This window comes from Manis javanica, chromosome 1 (assembly GCF_040802235.1).
Source record: "Manis javanica isolate MJ-LG chromosome 1, MJ_LKY, whole genome shotgun sequence".
Taxonomy (NCBI): domain Eukaryota; kingdom Metazoa; phylum Chordata; class Mammalia; order Pholidota; family Manidae; genus Manis; species Manis javanica.
In genome coordinates, this window is record NC_133156.1 from 69147678 (window position 1) to 69167355 (window position 19678).

At 37.7% G+C, this 19678-nt stretch overlaps 1 protein-coding gene across 10 annotated transcripts in view; it reads right to left on the reverse strand.

The window, feature by feature from the left end:
- The window catches only part of MACIR (macrophage immunometabolism regulator), a 64422-nt gene that overhangs the window by 38870 nt on the left and 5874 nt on the right, over positions 1–19678 (reverse strand). For 3 of the 10 annotated variants that reach the window (XM_073233283.1, XM_073233285.1, XM_073233287.1), the window contains exons 2-4: positions 18021–18110; positions 14326–14379; positions 7893–10342 (exon numbers count right to left, since the gene is read on the reverse strand). In XM_073233283.1, coding sequence (XP_073089384.1) covers positions 9699–10342; positions 14326–14365 — 684 coding nt within the window. In that variant the 5' untranslated portion in view covers positions 14366–14379; positions 18021–18110 and the 3' untranslated portion in view covers positions 7893–9698. The other 7 variants (XM_017651420.3, XM_037011959.2, XM_037011960.2 and 4 more) reach the window with 5 other exon arrangements.

Consider the following 19678-nt stretch of genomic DNA (forward strand, 5'->3'; position numbering starts at 1 on the left):
TCCCATTTGCAACCAAATAAAATTTGATTTTTAAATTTTTTCCCAATTTCTCCAACTCTCAGATATATCAGAAAGCCTTAAAGGGAAGAATATCATTTTGAGACCTTGTCACAGAATGAAGAATCCTATGGTTGTGCAAAAAAAAAGACAAATTTGTTTTTATTTCAGAAGCTATGAAAAACTAAGCTGTAGCAGTCATAAGAGATTTTTGGAAAAAAAGATGAAAAGATGGCTAATATATTTCTCTATGAAAAGGAAGACAAGCTGAATTCTCAATAGTCCTCATCAAAGTCAGTTTGCACAGTGGCTAGATGACAAATAAGGGTATTGTTAGTAACTCAGGAAAATTGCAACAGAAATAATTGAAAACTTCCCCTCTGGGTTCTCAGTTTACCCCAGGCAAAACAAAAACAACCCTGAAAACAAAAATACACACTAGAAACCAGATCAGGCATGGAGATGACAGCTGAACAAGTCTAAAGCTAAGATATAAACATGCAGGCTATGGCACATGTAAATACTTTCCTCTCTGTAAGGGGGTAAGGAAATGATGAAAATAAACCTTTCTTATTCAGTAAAAGTAACACTGTTTGCCATTCAGGAAGCTAGCTACAGCTAACTACAACAAAGTTAACTATAGCAAATCATTGTTTGCCAGGCTTTGCTACCCAGTGTGGCTTGATGAGAGGCACCGGTCCTAACATGGAGAGAACGAGTGGGTCACCCCGGGAAGATAACCCAGTGCCTTACACTCTGCACTGAGGCTCCAGGAGCCTGGTGCCACCGGGTGGGTCCCTTCCGGCTCCTAGAACTCGGGGCAGCAGCAGGGAAGAGCGCCAAAGTAGTAGGATGGGAGAAGAGGGGGATAGGCCACTTTTTAGACATTCTGTATTATTTTATTTATCCCTTTGTTGCCAAAACTTCTGTCAACAAAATGTATCACAACACAGTCTCTGGTTTTACTCCCCACCCCCACCCCCACCCCCAGGATAGGGTAGGATAGTAACTGTATGAACAATTGACCTGTCAGTGCAAGAGAAATCGGCCTCTGGAGAGAACTATCCTGTAAGGGTGTCACAGGCCAAAGAATGAAATTAGAAAGTCTGCTAATCTTCTTTAAAAAAAAGGTCTTCGAATATCAGAAATGGCTAACTGAGAAAATTCTGGGATAAGAAGTAGAAAGTTCTGCAGGATGAAGCAGTATCATGCTTTTAACAGATGTGACTAAAAACCATTACCAAGAACACAACCTCACTCAAGGCACAAATAATGGATTCTGCAAATGGAATATTCAGCAAATGTTTCACAGCATGGCTTAGAAGTACCTAACCAAAAATATACTGAATGTACAAGAAAGGTTGACAATATAAACCTCAGAAACCTACTGAGATGATGGGTTCTGTTCTGGTATCTTGTATTTCCCAAATTCTATTAGTCCTCAAATTAAGAACTAGAAACAAACCCAAGACATTTTTTAACTACCACCCTAGACAGAAAATTACTAGCAAAGAGATTAGAGTAAGAATAAAAATAAAACTGTTCAGACATATCTTAAGAATGGTCCTTATTTTGTAATCTTGCTAAATCTCAAGCCAATCTTCAAACATTTAAGAAGATAAAATTCCAAGAAATTGTACTAAGAATTTCCATGTTATAATGGATGCAGCCATTGAGATCAGTGATTTCCAAACTCTTACAGTCATGAGTTAAAAACAATTTTTTTAATTGAGTTGGTTTCTCTAATATATTTGTACTTACATATTTTATGCATTTACTACTAACTGGCAAACTATATACCTGACATATACAACAAATAAAAAATTCTAAAGGATCCCTTTCCCTTTGGTAACTGTTAGTCCATTCTTGGGTTCTGTGGTCTGCTGCTATTTTGTTCCTTCAGTTTTTGCTTTGTTCTTAATCTCCACAGATGAGTGAAATCATTTGGTACTTGTCTTTCTCCGCCTGGCTTATTTCACTGAGCATAACACCATCTAGCTCCATCCGTGTTGTTGCAAATGGTAGGATTTGTTTTCTTCTTATGGCTGTGGAGGATGGGTGAGAAGGGAGGGTAAGGGGAAAAAGGGGCATTACGATTAGCACACATAATGTAGTCGGGGGGCACGGGGAAGGCAGTATAGCACAGAGAAGACTAGTGATTCTATAGCATCTTACTACTCTGATGGACAGTGACTGTAAGGGGGTATGTGGTGGGGACTTGATAATGGGGGGAATCTAGTAACCACAATGTTGCTCATGTAAGTGTATATTAATGATACCAAAAATAAAATGGGCACATAAAAAAAATAAAAGGGATAATGAAAAAAAATAAATAAAGAGCTTGGCCCAGTGCTCTGGGTGGAGGCAGAGACGAAGGACGATTACAGACCAGCAGACTGTTGGATGCAAACATAATTCTAGTGCTTGACCTGTCACCAGGAGAACAAGCTGGGTAATAAATCTTCACCCCAAGAAAAAAAGAAAAAAATTTTAAAGGATAAGTTAAAAAAAGGATGATCTTTGCACCACTTGGGAAGATAAAAGCCCACTTTTGAAAATGCTGATTTAGTTCCCAAATTAGATGGGAGGAGCAACATGTATTCACCAATAACTCACACACACATTTTGAGATTTTGTAATATTTTATAAAAGATACCTAAATTTTTCACTGTAGTGTTTTTACTTTACTATCTAGAACATTTTTAAGGCAGCTGTAGGACAAATAGAGCAATTCAGGGGTTTCAAAGACGGTTTTCATTACTGCTAATAACTATAATTTATTCAGCAACTACTATGTGATAGGTGTTTTATATTACATGCATTATGACTAATTCTCACAAGAACTGTAAAGTAGAAAGTACTTTCCCCACTTTATAAAAAAAGAAGCTAAGGCTCATGATCAACCGTATGATGCAAGTAAGTGGTGAGGCCAGGTGGGTATCATTAAAAACACAAAATCAAAATTACCACAGTTATAGGATATCATGTGAAGGGCCAAACATTTCAGATCTTTCTGGTTTTTTTTTTTTTTTTTTACAGCAGGCTCTTTAAAGCAAAGAGAGGGGAACTACAAAACAAACTGTTGGCTATTAAAAATTATCTTAAAAAACAAAAACAGCCGTGAGAGGTTTCCAACTGCTCCTCTTTCTTTCTCCAGTTAAATCCTAGAAAGAGATCTGCAGGAGGGAATCCTGGGAGTGGTTACAGGGTCAAACTCGGCCTAGTTCTCCGTAAGGTTCTACTGACGTTCATCCAAAACCTCAGAGCCTCAAGAGAGCTTGCAGCGGGTGCGTTTGGGAGATGCAGAGCAGGGCATCTTCTGCTCTGCACTGGGTGAGACCAAGAGCAACGGGGAGAGGACAGCTGGTTCATTCTCCTCTTCTAACCAGGCTGATTGTGTACTAGGAGCATCTCGGACTTTGTCTCAGGGCCCAGAGTTTCCAGCTATGTTCCCAAATACGATCTGGAACTGGCTACTTATAACCCCAAAGCTTATTCTTCTTCCTGATGCAGATGCAACTAAATAATGTGAAAATTCTGGACTGCCAGAGACCTACAAAAGATGAGTCAGTGAGCCTGCGAAAGTTATTTTAAGGTAAAAAAGTGGTTAGATCAGGAAAAATGCTGATTACAAAATTTTGTTTAGCAATTTAAGTACCACGATGTGGGATTTCACTGCTAAATTCCTCAGCAGAAAACATGGGTCAGACCTTAGTGGCTCAGTATGATTTCCTCTCCTGGAGATTTTTAGAAAGATGTATGACATACTTCTGTCCAGGTTGGTTTAGAGAACAGGAAAAGTAGAATGCAGGAAGCTCAAGGCCTTTTCCAGTTTTATATTCCCATGGGGCATTCTTTTCTGCCTGGGAGGCCTTGGCCCCTGGTGAAGCTTTCCCAACACTTAGAGTGGAATTAGGAACTTTCTCCAGTGGCTCAAAAAAAATCTTAAATCTATGTTTCTAGAAGCACTCATTTTAAAATGCAATTATTTGTTCTTAATTATGTCTTCTGTGTTTACTCACCTTGTATACTCATTACTTATCACTGTGCCTAGCACATAATATATCACACTAAATATTTATTAGATGGAAAAACAAGGTTGAATCCATGGATTTGAAGAAGCATCCATTCCTATAGATAAATTGTAATAGTCTGGTGTTAGTGGTTCTATTTCAAACTAGAATTTGCTTGTTTTGTTTTTATGTACTTTATCAAATACCCATCATAGTTCTCTGAGTTTTCTGACGATAGCCTAAGATCAGTTTGTCTGTCTATATACAAAGGAACCTTCTTTCATTATTTTAGTCACACTATAAATTGAGCAAAACACAAAAAAAGTAGTAGTGAAATGTTATATCAATGTAAGAAAATATACCCTTCTCCCCTAAAAAAGTCAATTTGACATGTTTAATAAATATCTTCCTGCACTGTGAGTGGATAACTTTATGTATTCCAATCCTGTATACCCTAATCCCTTAACAATTTTCCTTATAACTGAATTAATGTCTTATGAGATGAACATAAAAAACATATGCAAAATACTAAGAAAAGAATACCAAATCTCAAACTTTATATTAGAAACTAAAACACAGAGGTCTATCCACCAAATAATGCAGGGGTCTAGTGGGTCATTTTGAAAGATGATCTGTATTAGGAAACTTCTTGAACAAACTCCTTTCCATATATTTCAACTTCTTACACAAACTGTCAATACTACACATTTTTTAAATGTACTTCTGAACCAACTAAATTAAAGCAAATCTTCTCTCTGTCACCTCCACCCCACCCCACCCCAGGATGAAGGACAGTGCAAGAGAAAAACAAGTCACTGAAATACCTATTTATGTCCCTACAGCTCTCACCTTTCCTGACTCTCAACTCCATATTTCAGTTAAATACCCTTCCAACTTAATGCTCATTTTCTAGAAAGTGGGTCAGTAACCTAAGACAAAGATGGAGATAACAAGTGAACACTGTTGCCATACCCTGATCCTTCTCAGATTCAATTATTTTACTAAGATTTTGCATTGCCCACATTTTTCATCTCCCTAAACTTTCCTATGAAGACATGTTATAAAACCTTCTACACAGATCAGCAATGAAGTGAATACATCCAGTAAATTGGCTAGGCTACCTACAGAAAAGTGAACAAGATAGCTCTTTTTCAAATTCCAGTCCCACAGGATTTAAGTTCCTCTCTAATTGTTACTTACTCTACAAACATTCACTGGGCATGCATCTTATGCTATCTGACCCTCCCTATCCCAGTAGGAGGCATGTCCTTGAAGGTGAAAACACGCTTCCATCTTTTCGTCCCCAGAGCACATGCACGTGCTCAGTAGGCACTCTGTGGGTCACAGCAATGGAGACCATTTCCTCCTGTGCTCTGGTTAGAAGATAGGGCCCAGAACAGTCTCCTACTCAAAATTAGGTTCAGACCATTTTGAAATTCACATTATAACCTATTCTAGGGGGAAATGTGGGTGTGGTGGACAAAGAGATTTTATCTGCTATAAAATGTTGGTCAATTCAGCAGCTGCCTACAGTGCTGGGTTATGAAAGGCCACATCTGGACTCAGAGACTGTGCACTGATGGATTAGTGATGTCTGCCACATACATGCACAGTGTTTGCCATCCTTGCTCTAACCACTTAGCCAAAATATGAATTTCAGTAAGTTCAAAAACATCTTACTTTCCCGAACTGAAGCATTAGGCCTGGGTAGAGAATTCAGTCTTCCAAATATATGTCCATGTGTAGGCCTTTTTACATGAAAGTTTATTGAATCAGATTGAAAGGTCAGTAACATGCACCCAGCATGCCCACCTCTTCCCACCAGCACATGGTAAGATCCTTTCCCAAGAGCATTCAGCACCAACCTTCAAAGTGCTGCTAGCCTCCCACAAAAGCAAAAGCATTGTGGCTCTTGTTGCAGAGGTGACTCCAGCCCAGGATCACTTAAGGATTCTTTCCTTCTAGGAGATACTGCATTCTTCTGTCTAAGAAGTTTCCTTTTCTCATCCTGTGCTCTCCCATACACTTGTACATCAAAAACCACCTCAAGATCAGGACCGAGGACATTTAGGACATTTTGTTCAGACTTTTCCTCTGAGGTCATTTAATAAAACCTTGCACAAAGCCGTTTCACAATACCAAGAATACAAATTCAACATCTCCCCTCAACAGGAAAGTGTCCTAGAGGCTCAGCACACAAAATAACAAATCAAACCCATTCTTCTTTTGATTTGTTTATGCTAGTGTTCTCCTCAGCCTGAAAAACCCTTAATATTTTTCTAAGGTAAAATATCAAAGAGTCTACTTCACAATTCTCATTGGGAAGAAGCACAATACAAAGTGAAGTCCATCATTACATGCTGACAACCTCCACTTCTGCGTTGTAATAGTATTTATTTTATTTCCAAGGCAATCTTCTTCATCAGTTTGCATTTCCTTAATCAAATTATATTGTTTAAAAAGTCAATTTTACTTAATACTTGCTGTCCTCTCTGCATGACAGGCAGTGAACATCCTTGCCCTCTCCACTGAAACTCTATTCTAGAGCACTTATGCCATTTAGAAACTGACAGTCTCTCCTACTTTCTCTGAAAACCAACCACTTACAACAGTATCATTTAAAAGTTTCCCTAAAGTTTTTCAATACTATAGTGCAATAAAACCCTTTCCAAGATAAACATAAGCTGGAATAAGAAAATTAGTGAAAATAGGTTGCTTTTCTCAAGATGTCAAGAAATATTCTGCCTTGAGTGAAAGGCCAATTTGTCTTGAAAAGTTAACTTAGAATCTTCCAAAAGCTTCCCAAATCCCAAATATTGAAATTATTTAAATACATATTCAGGAAATGAAAAAGGCACAGTGGCCCAAACATGGGCATAAGAAGCGATGGACAAGACTTGACTGACCCAGCCAATCTGGAAGATCTGGCAGTTCTGAACGAGTTTACATCTTAATCCATCCCCACATTGCCTTTCCTCAGTGCAGGGGCTCTGGAACCTGGGGAGCAAATGCAGGTAGGGGGAAGTCAGAGAAGGTAAAAGAAACTCACCTCACCTTGAGGCAAGGAATGAAATCCTACTGCTGTTTTCTATCAGCTGAGCCTCTAAAACACAGTATTTTTGCAAAAGAGAAAAAACTGATGTTACGTGCTGCTGCAATTTATTTCAGGGTAGGCACTGTAAGGTAACATCATGAGGTATACTGTGGCCAAAACTGTGCCATTAGGTATAGAATATTAGGTTGAATAAAAATGGGGAGAAAAAAAAAAGAGTTCAAAACAGAAAGCATGTCAAAAGGCTCAAGAAAATGGAAATACATATTTTTTTTTCAGCTAAAAGAGATTCAGGCTAACCTTTTTTCCTGATAGGACATTACCTACTAAAGGGACAGCAGATTATGGAGTGCAAAGAAAGCAAACTGAGCTAGTGAAGGGGCTCTCCAAACACACTTTGAAAACTACTGACCTCGAGTTTCAAAACTTTTCAGGGAACTAAACTTAAAATTATATATCTTTACTAATCAGTTAATTGCAAATGTGCTTCATCTCAAACTTTTAACCCCTTCATTTTTGCCATTGGTTTTCACCTACTTGTCTTAATATAAAAACAAAACAAAACAAAAAGCTACATATTTTTATTTAGCTCAAGAAATTATTTAGGAGCATGGGCAGGAACAGATATCACAGGTAAACAGCTGTGTTTCCTAATGGACTGAATACATATGATTGCCATGGATAACAGCCTTTATTTTTACATGCAAATGAGCACCAAAGGTAAGTTTTTTTCAAAAATGGGACCTAAAAATAAGTGCTTAGGTAGAATTCTTGAACAGTACCTACTATGCTGATGGTGGACCTTTTTTAAAGCACCACACAACACTGTGTTTACATCACCCTTTTATTTCATAGTTAGAAATAATACAGTTCCACAGGGTAAATCAATAAATAATGGTGTTTAATCATTAAACGTAAAAATCCCAACTCTTTGGCATCTGACAGGATTCTATTTCTTGTCAAACTAATAACTGTATAGATATAGTTAATCTTAGTGACCATTCGTCAATACAATATGTTACAAAGGTGCAATTTACTTTAAAATATACAACAGCTGAACATTTTCAGCCACCCAGAAATCTGATCAACTCAAGTAAGATATGGGCCAATTTCCCCAAGACTCTTTCACGTGATTTGCCTCAGTGAAAGTATAATAAGATTAAGAGTTCCTAGGATTTTCTAATACTTATTCTGCTCTAAATGGAGTTTGCCATTCATTCTGGCTAAAGAAAAGTCATGTCTGCACCAGGAATGAATAACCCACTCACTAATTAAAAGGTGTTCTTATTTTATAAGCAAGATCGCTAACACCTAAGAAACTCACAACCACCAAAATAAAATTTAAAATAAGCAGTTCTATGCTGCCAGAAACGCCAATTCAGTTATAAATTGCACCTTCAAGAGTCAAAAAAGAAAAAAAAGGAAATAGAAACTTTTACAAAAGGTAAGTTACATACATTTTCTTCAAAATATATTCAAGAATAGTTGAGCTGTATTTGTTACTAAAGTCAGGGCATTATTTCTTTAGCAACAAATTAAACCAGTGCAATCGACATAAATTAAGTAATCCAGGATTAACCCATTAAATCTGTAGAAGCACTTTAGGCTTCTACACTAATCCTAGAAACTGGAATTTAATGAGTGCCTGGACTACACAGAACTAAAACTGGAATGACCCGATGCCATGCTTAATGGTGTCACTTCCTACTTAGTTTAAGCATTCGATAGTAGAGATCATGAGTTCCTCTATTAAAGTTTCATTCACTTACAGAACATTCAGATGCAAACAGCATTATGCCTAAAATCCACATTTAAAAGAATCCTTTCCATTTTGAAGTTGCAGATGAATTTTAAATTAGAAAATAAGCACTAAGGAAACTTTTTCAAATTATGAAAACATCATATTGGAAACTTTCAGGAAAGCTTCCCCAACCATTGTAAAATAAATACTTTGTATCCCAAATTTAATTTTATTAAGACACACTTTAACAATGTTATAAAGAAATATTTTACAGCCATAGAGATCAATAACTTTCCATGCGGAAATAAAAAATTCATTGCTCAATATTATTGAAGCAAGTGAAGAAAGATTATTCTCTTGTCAATCTGAAATGTTAAATTTTTCTCAGTGCAAAACCAGTTATAAAATATTTAAACTCAATATTTAAAAATAAAAAGTGGTCCAATTCAGCAATGTTCAAGTTCTAAGTTTCATAAAACAAATCATTACATACATTTTATAGTAAAATACAGAGACTAAAGAAGTACTTGAGTACTTAAGATATAACTTTTTAATGAATCCTACCAAGTCAGCAACAACAAGCAGATAACATTCCCAATTTGAGTGTCAGCATCATAAAGATATGATGGTACCAAACCCTTTTTTCCTAGCTAAAAAGCTATACAAACTAATGGTCAACATCCTGTTTTCTTTGCGTGCTCTAGAATGATTTCCCCCCAAGTACCTATGATTTCATTCCTGTATTCAAAATCTGATCCAAACAAGTTTTATGTTCCAGGAACACTTAGCTGACATAACCATCTATTATGTGAAGAGTCCTGTACAGAGTACAACAGTGGGTTTTTCTAGTCAAGTGTTGGCTGACCTAAACTGGGTTACCCTCCCTGCAAGTCATTCATGTATTATTCCTGGCAAACACACGGTCCCCTCTGAGGGTTAGGTGTTGAAGCTGGTACTGTAGCACTTCTGTGTCAGCTGGCTCCTTGATGCTCATTTTATCTAGATTGAGGTAGTCCAGAGATTTGGAGTGAGCTCTCTTACCTTTAAGAAGACAAAGAGGCAGAGGCCCATGGAGGGCCTTATACGGTTCGTAAGGTAAAGATTTAGTGCACTTGTCTCCTGAGCTGGGCATCCGCCTTCGCCTCCTGCCATTGACAGCCGGAATCTCGTACGGCTGGTAGTACCTACTTCTGGTTTTATACAGACGAGAGGAACGTGCAAGTCCTGCGTCCAGCTGTTTGGAGCGCAAGGAAGGCACGGCTTCTCCCTTACTCTCTTCACCTGTGCACTTCTGGGCTAACTTCAGGAGTTCCTCCCCAGTCGTGAAGCCCACCAGATAGTTAGAGTCCATGTGGAGGATCTGGTAGCCTGACACAGTCCGGCGCATGGGTGAGCACGGCGTGCTGGAGCAGCGCGGCTTCTCGGCCTCTGCCTTGCCCGGGGAGCTCGCCTCGACCATGGGCACGGGCAGGGTGGCCAGGGTACTTCTGGGCTCTCCGTTAACATCTACTTCCATGTTAGGCACTGGTCTACGAACTCCTGGAAGTAGACACACTGAGATTAGAAAGGTCTAACGCCCAGAACATGAGCCAAGCTCATGTTAGCAGCTCAGTGAGCATGAAAGAACACTGACCTGATAAACAGCCAATGCACAACTGACAGGTTATTATCTATGTCTACAAACCATTCCAGAGCAGGCATGAAACGACTACTTCTCTGCCTTCAAGAACTCAAAGGCAGGTTAAATTAAAGTCTGAAGCACTAGTAAAAGGTTCAGATGGAGAAATAGAAAATAACAGTCTCTAAATGAGGTGCTCCATTCAATCACACAGTTTATTCCTCGATGTAACATTAAGCAAATAAAATACAGGGCTCAACATGAAGCAAATAAATATAATCATACAGTTTCACAAGAATCCACAAGATATTTCCAAAATACTTCCATTAACACTGAAAATTAACATCTTTACATTTTCCAACATTTCATTTGAAATAAGTGCTCAGCTCTTCGCACCTAAGATTTTTTTTCAATTATGTTTAAGGGACACTTAATAAAAGGTAAAAGCTAATCAATTTCCAAAAAGATTCCAATTTAGACCTAGAACATTTTTAGATGGTATAGAGGAGTTTCTTAAGAGTAGATTCCAAACCCCAGACTGTAAATATTCATCCCTCCCTCCATGCCTCCAAACCACCTTGTAGTTTAAAACTAAACACTAAATCCAAAAATCAGGTCATTTTAAATTCTGAACATATGTAACATATCAGATGCATCAGAAAATGTCATCAATTTGATAGTTACTTTGCAATACCAAATAGCAGAACAATTCACAATGAATGCTAAGATTATTCATTAAGGTTATGGCATCCCACAGTTCAAAAACCCCACTGATAGGAAGTACCACAAATAATGGCCAGGTTTCTAGAAAGTTGCAGATAAATCAAATTTTGGTAAATAAAATACTAAGACAGTATCATTTCTGAGAAAGATCATCAGTTAGAAGTAGATAACAGAGTTTTAAGTATCTCAGATTACTAACCAAAATGATGTCAAAAAGTAATTTTAAGATGAAAATTTGTTGAAAAAAGTATTATATTAAATAATTCTTATGAATCCTTTTTGTAAACAATCTTTTTCCCAATGTAAGCATTTCCTAAAGTCAGGGTATTCATTTAAAATCCTTATTCCTTCATTTGCATTTTCCTTCACTAGAAAGCAAATAAATAAACCAAGACTATGAAGAAGTTACCAGATAGCATCCCGTTCTCACTACAGTCCACATCTACAGCACAACTGAAAACTAATATTAATGTTCCTCAGACAAAGCAAATGCCAAAGGGATCCAGATATTACTTATATGTTTTACTCTAAATCTTAAGACTATTTCCAAATACTTTAGCCCCTCAATCCTTCCAGACTTCCATTCTGGCTTTATTCTATTTTACTAATGTAAAACTAAATTTACATTTGACTGTATAATTTGCATCTCTGTTATGGATGGGACCATCAGCTACTTTGATATGCATACAAAACCCTGAAGATTTCTTACCTAATAAACTTCAGAGGGTCATATGAAGCCTCATCAAATTTTATGCCATACAAATATTTACTCTAAACCAAATGACAAACTAATCCTTTTCTTTCTCACTAATTCTATTGCCCAGGAAAAGTGCAAGAGAACAGATCCAAGGCCTCAAACCCACCTAACCTAAGAGGCAGCTACAGGCAGGTAGAGTTTCTCTGATGCTTCATTCTGAAAGACAAGGAGAGGAGGGTCAGTGGGTCACAGAAAGCAGGGCTATGGAGGAAACGAGGTGCACGCAGACTGCATGTCCCTCCCAAAGAGAGGGTGGGATACTCCAGCAGTCAGTCTACACCAAGTCACACACTGGTCCAGGTCCCCTCCAAATCGAGCGATCCGTGACAGTCCATGGACTTCCACCAGTTACCTTACTAAATTCTCATTTAGTATATTATAAATGTTCTAAAATCCAAGAATTCACAGCCCACCCCATCCTGAATTTCAAGAGAGGCTAGGCTGTAAGTCATCTTTTCTGCCGATGAGGGATAAAAATTGCTAAGCAAGCTGACACTGTAGAAAGTCACAGTGAAGAGCAGGGCACAGGCTTCTACAGTCAACATGATCACACAAGTTTGTCTCTATACTAAGCCCACTCTGCCGCATCTGAGACCGCCTAGCACTTGAGGATGAAGAATGGCAGGAGTAAAAGGTTTAAGAGAAAAAGCCAGAAATAACCTATATCTAGAAACTAAGTTCCAAGAAGACTAGAAGATTGAAGACAATGAGCGAGTGAAGTGATGTATAAAGATCAAAAGATGAGGAGACATGAAACAGACTCTACTGTCAGATCATTATCACTGGCTAAGTTCCCAGCAGTCCTAACACCAAAAAACAGTATCACCTGGCTCGGGATGCTCAGGCATCAACCTGACAGACACTGATTTACCTAGATTGTCAAGTAGAGGAAACAGATATGGTTTAAGAGCTCCATAAATGTCAACCACACAGCCTGGTGTAAGAAACGTACCATACTTTGCTGAGGTAAACAACACACTTCTGTAGAAAACAGAAATTAGCATTTTCAATGTCCTCTAAAACAAGTATTTAATCTGGTAACTAAGGTCAATACTCTTAAAAATTTCTGAATTAGAATCTCATTGCACTGGAATATGTAAAGGCTCCTTCTAAATTATTACATATACAGCTGCTACCTGCTGAACTTCTGATGAGCAATTCTTAGGGCTGGAAAAGTGCACTTTTTACCTATACAAGCATCAGTCTTCTGCAGCATATTCTCAAAACTAACAGCTTTTACGTGGCTTCATTGGTCTCTGCAGCATATTGCCACATACACAACATCTTTAGATTGTGATCTTTATGTAGGAATGTGAATGGTGCAACCAGAATGCCTGCACATGACTTGGATTTTTTTTTAAGACCCTTTTCACTTACATATTGCCTTTCTAAAGAATATCTGCGTGGCACTAAGAAAGCGAGGCAGAGGCTAGGTTTCAGAAAAGACAACACTGATTGGCAAATGTTTCATTTTTACATTAGCAGCATACCTTCCACTCTTCAATGTGACTGAAAACAAACCTGTTTACGCTATTAAATCCCTGAGAATTTCCTGACTTGATTTAAATACTAGAGCAAGAGCCTGAAAGCAGTTACACAATCAACACCCTCAGGTTCTCCACTAACTGGACAGAGTGGTGTAGGTACTGTCCCAGCTAAGAGGAAGAAGCCTGGTTACGTTCCAATTCTGGAATTCTACAAAAAAAGAACGATGGTAAAGACAATAAAAACTGAATGGTCTCAAAGTCAACATATCTTCATATATGAATGTCCAACACTTTTGTACTGCAAAATTTCTTATGAAAAGGCAATGATCAGGACACTTGAATACCATGACTACAACTGGAGATGGCCTGTGCTTAGCAGTGTTTTCTTCATATATAAAAAAAATCTGCCTAATGTGTTTGCTATTTTTATCAAACCTATCCATGACTAAGCATTCTGTTTCATACAAGAAAATAAACCTTGTACTATAAGAGCATACTGCCAAGATGGATTACAATGCAGTCTTGTAAATACTGCAGGTACGTGCGGAAAGCACACCCCCACTGCATCAATAAATGTAACCGAGGAATCAGGCCCAGTCTACCTTCCACACTGCCAAGCACTACAGACCAGAGACTAATGACATCCTTATTGCTACCATTAATGCCTTTCAGAGATAGTTTAAGGCAAAACAAAAACTGGTAACAAAAAATAGAAGAAGCATTTCTATAATAACAGAAGCAGCAAAAATTTCTGTGGACGTTAAGAGTCTAGAAGAGAAAATACAACAATAGAAAAGCCAACATGTAGTTCAACAATGTTTTGAAAACTGAGTTTCTTAAACAAGTACCAGGAACAAATAATAAAAATTTAAATGGCACCTAAGGGTCTTCAGTATCAAATTCCCTCACAATGCAAATCGGCAACAATGACACTCACGTATATTGCTCATGGAGGCCACTGTACTTCTTTGAAACATACGAGGATTCAAAACTAGACAAAACCAGACACAGGTGACACTTTAATATTTGCTAGAAAAATGTATACAGTGCACTTTTTAAAAACCTGAGTACAGCATGGGACTTGTGAATTGTGGCTGCAAACAGGTCCAAACCACACCACACATGCATGGGGACCTGGTGCACCAAGATAAACACACGCAAAGGACCATGACCTGTATGCAATCAGCTCAGCTTTGAATATTTCCCAAGAGGCCAAACTTTCTCCACATTTGGTACAAGGAGCAACATTTTGAAAACATAACCTAGATGCCTTAGCTCCTTACACCAACTTTGAACATAGCTAATAAGTTTCACAATTGAAATAAGTTTCACAGGAATTCTACATTCTGGGAATTTTTTTTTAAAATGAAGCGTATCAAAAAAAGTCATCCTCAGTAATCATAAAGCTGCTCCATACATCCCAATTGTTTTCAGCAACACTCAGCAATACTATTTAAGAGAAAGCAGAACTACCTAAATATATAGAAGAAAGATGTCATCATGTGAACAAAATCTTTTTCAAGAGGTTCAGGACACCAACTACTGACGAGAGAGCCATTCCTTGGGAAATGAAGGCTCCTAAGTATGACCACAGTCAGTTGTGTGATAGCTAGAACCATACAGTTTTAATGCCAGAATCATCATGGAGTTCATCTACCCAGAACTTCTGCTTACAAAGAAGACAACACAGACACCAGGTCTCAAGACATGCAGCCAGTTCCCAATCACCTGGCTCCCAGTCTAGTGTTCCTTCAATTTCATCAGGCTGTTTCTATCACATGGTTCCCAAACTTGTCTACAGACTGACATCATCCAAGAAATTTCAAAAAAATACTGATTTCTGTGCTCTACTGAGATTTGTGATTTATTTCACTGAAGGTATAGCCTAGGACTCTGAAATTTTTCAGATTCCTCTGTGATTCCAATATGCAGATGTGTTTAGGAACCTGTCAGATAGAAGTTAGCAATAGAAGAATTTCACTCCTGTAAGTTCCTGTCTTTTTTTAAAAAATCAGTGACTATAGTCATATTTGTGGATATCATTTTTGGATTCTTCCAATCGCTAACAATCTCTCCCTAAAGCTTTCTAATTTACTATTTCTAATCAACTGTAGGCTGAAAAAATATCTGCTAACCAAATTTGTTAAAACTGGGTTTAAAATAAAAATAGATCTGTGCTGAAAGAGAATCAGACTCCTTCAACTGTATACACTTTGGCATAGTTACATTAGCTTCCCAGAAGCCTCTGTCAGGTACAGTCACTTTGGAAAACAGTTTGGCAGTTTCTTATAAAGCTAAATAAATGCTTATTAAGTAACCCACCAATACCCTCCTTGTGGGTACTTACTAAGAAAAATGAAAATACATGTTTACACAAAGTCCTGAATGTGAAAGTTTATAATAGCTTCATTCATAATCACTGGAAACAATCCAAATGTGCACCAATAGGAAAATGAAAAAGAAACTCTGTACCATCCATACAGTGGAGTACCACTCAGCAATGAAAAGGAGCAAACTAGGATTACACCAAGTCAAAGAAGTAGACAGAAAATGCAAATACTGGTTCCACTTATATGACATACTGGAATAAGCAAAACCATCTGGACAGAAATCAATTGATGACTGCCAAGGGCTGGGGTTGAGAGGAAAGGACAGACTGCAAAGGCAGGAAGCCAGAGATAAGCAGGAAGACAGGTCAGGGCGACCACAGAGAAGTTGAGACTAATGAGTTGAGACCACAGAGAGCTTCCACCAGTGAGAAAATTCCTAGCAGGAGGAGTAAAACCACAGAGACATTCCACAAGCTGGAGTCCAAGTGGGCATGCTTCTGGGGTACCCTAAAATAACCTTTCCTAATTATAAAGTCATTAAAATAAACCTGCATGGCGGTTTTGCCCCCCTTGGTGGGCAATTAGAGAGAATTCTGGGAAAGAGCATGCGCAGTAGTAATTAGATTACATCATTGCCAGTCTGTCAGTCAACACTTGTTTTGCCTAACAATACCCCTCCTAAAAACCTCTTGCAAGCCCCATGAAATAGAACCTTCCCCAAATATTTGGGGCCTTCTGACACTAGGTTGAAGCCCACTCTATTACACAATGTACTAATAAACTTGCTTATCTGTTTTCTTGACTTTTGATTTCAGTCTGACTTCCATGTGTCACTGAACCAAGAGTTCATTCCTAATAGAGGCACAAGGGAATTTTGGTGGGTGATGAAAACATTTTACATATTGACTGCAATGGTCATTATACAACTGGATACATTTGTCAAAACTCCTCAAACTATACTAAAAGGGTGAATTTTACTGTATATAAATTACACTTTAAAAGAAGGCTGTCATGTATTTCCAAGTTTCTCATAGTCCTCCATTTTTAAAATTCTTCAAAGTGTATGATCTCAGAATCAGAAGGAATGTTTATGTTTGTCCAGTCTATGTCTGAACCCCTTCAATGACAGGTAAGTCACTACCTATCAAGTTGGTTCATTTCACCTGTTGCATGTCTACTAGAATGTCCTTTTATTTGCATACATAACTATAATTATGTGAATTATGTGTACATACGTATGAACACTTATATGCATGTGGAGACACACATGCACACACATTCCTATAGCTTCTACTCATTGCTTCCAGTTTTATATGCTTTGTTTAAATTGGATGAAACACATTATTTCCTATTTAATATCCTCTAAAAGCACTTTGTACTTAATGGTTTTCAAACTCCTTGGTTTCCTCAAAACTGAAAAATGTAATGTTTCCATTTTTTTAATATTTTAAAATGCATTTTCGCTTTATCTACTTAATAGAACAAAAGTGTTTGGTTTTCCCCAACATTCCTTTGAATCATTCTGCTGCTGACAGCTGATCTAGAAGTCAATTATGCAACTGCTTTTTCCAAGACAGACCAATCTCATTCAAAGAAAAGATCTACAAAGATACTGGCCAAGCAGAATGACATACCAAAGCATGAACTCGCACGAATATAGTTCCTAAAATGCTAAAAGAGCTACAAAGGTCATTATGAAATTTTTTTCCCCTTCAGACTTGAAGTCACGTGGACAACAGTGTTAAGCACAGATACACAGATGACACACTGCAAAAGGACAACTAAAGGAAGACAACAACATTGCATCGTTTTAACAGCTTAAAGTCATGGTGTGATGAAAAGGATGTCACCTTTGCAGTGAACTGCTATATGACCAAGTGAAAATGATCCTCCTTTCAGTCACCCATTTACCATTCTTCATGTCTAATAATATACAACTAGAACTTTCTGCAAATTATTTTGCCAATCTCCGGTAATTAATGTTTTTACTAAAACTTCCCTGCAACTACAGCAATATCTCTCAACTATTATGTTTTGAAATATTATTTCATAAGACCTCCTTCTCTTGTAGGAATAAAAAAAGGAAAACCTACTCAATCAAAAAGTCAAACATTTCAAATACAGTAATGCTAGCCTTTTGCAATAATAATTTCAGCTCTCACCATTAAAAATTTCATAATAGTATACACATTTGTAATAATATACTGGCATTTTACGTTCATCTGTTTATGTAGTCCTTGAAACACATCAGATTATGTTCATACAACTGGTTAACGAACAGAAAAAGCAAAATAAAACTCACCAGACTAAATCCCAGAAGATGTCACTGTACAATTTCCAATGAGTCCCAAGGGAACACAGGCATAATAATTTTTCTGCTCTACTCCAGAAACTAAACATGAAATACAAAAATAAACCTTTAACAAGTAGCACAACTTATAAAGCAATTATAACAATTCTAACTGCAAAACAGGATTAAGCTAGCAGGAGGTACTAACACCAGGTACAGGTTATATAGGATACAATATTGATTAATTTAATTAAAGTAACTGGAGTTTGTTGAACTAAATTAAACCTCAAACATTTTATCATGCTTGTTCCTCTGTACTGTGTTGCTTAAACTCTATCTGGAGACTAACAGTAGCTAGTTGGGCTAAATAAAGAGATAAGGAAACACAGGGGTTTAAAATTGGCTCCACCACCCTAGTCCTATTCATGTGTTCAACAGATTCACAGGAAAAAGTAACGCTAAGGCTGACCTTAAAAGAACATGTCCTACCCCTGGCCCTGCTAAAAACTCTGCCTCCTGACCCAGCATAAATAGCAATCTTTAAAATCAGGGCAATTCCACCCTTTCTGCCCCATGTAGTTGTTACATGGAATAAATGAGATGAGGGAGGTGAACATGTTCTGAATGCTGCAAGGCCCTCTCTGGATGTGTGATGTTATTATTATGCAAATAAATGTCTACTCATTTTAGCCATAAAACAACAACAATCAAAACCCTTCCTAAGACTGCTTGAGAAAAGTTATGAGAAGGCTCTTGGAAACATTCTTTTTTTAAAAGAACAACTTGAAAAATACTTCTTTGGACTTACCACACTGTTTAAGGCTTCTAGCATCTCCTCGGTGCCTTCCCCTCTTACCTGGGGAGCTACTGTGTAAGACAATCTATCCTCATCTCCTACCACCTCACCTAATTGGGTTAATTTCCTGAGGCCAAGAAATTCCCCAAAGTCCTTTCCACCATTAAAGGTTGTCCAGCTCTCTGTTGTTGTGTTTAGGTTCTTCTTGGTGTTGGGGGCGGGGACCCAAATGAGTGGAATGGATTATTTCACCCATGTAGGTACACTGAGTCTTACAAACTGGCAATAGTCCAAAACGTCCTCACACAGAATATAAACAGCAAGGGAAAAAGCAAGGACTTTGTCATTTTATTACTGTCCTTAGCAGTACAGAAGAGTTTTATCCAAAGGTAATAGATGACTACTGAATTAAAGGCGTTTGCTTCCTCTGCTTGGGAAACTGGGAGGAGGTAATGCACCCAGAGCCATCACTCCAAGAAACTAACATGTTGATCAGCCTCTGGAACTTCTTTAGATTGAGGTAACAGACACACACCCTTACATTTCTTTTGCCACAACCTATTTTCAAATAGGTTACCAAGAAAACTCAGGAACTGTGAACCGGCTCTACTTCACCAATGAAGCCTCTGGTTTAAACATAAAGTGAACTGTAATGTAACAAAAATTGTTAACTAACAGCAACATTTTTATTTCATATAATCACCCCCAAAGAGTTTCCTCAATACTAATGCTATAAAGTTCACAGTGATTTCCTATTTAAGTATTTAAAGACTTTTAATGGGGCAGGGAAATATAAAGAAACTATTATTTGGGGGCACGTTCTTATGCCAAAACCCACAAGCCACTCATATCATTTTATTTCAGCAACTACTCC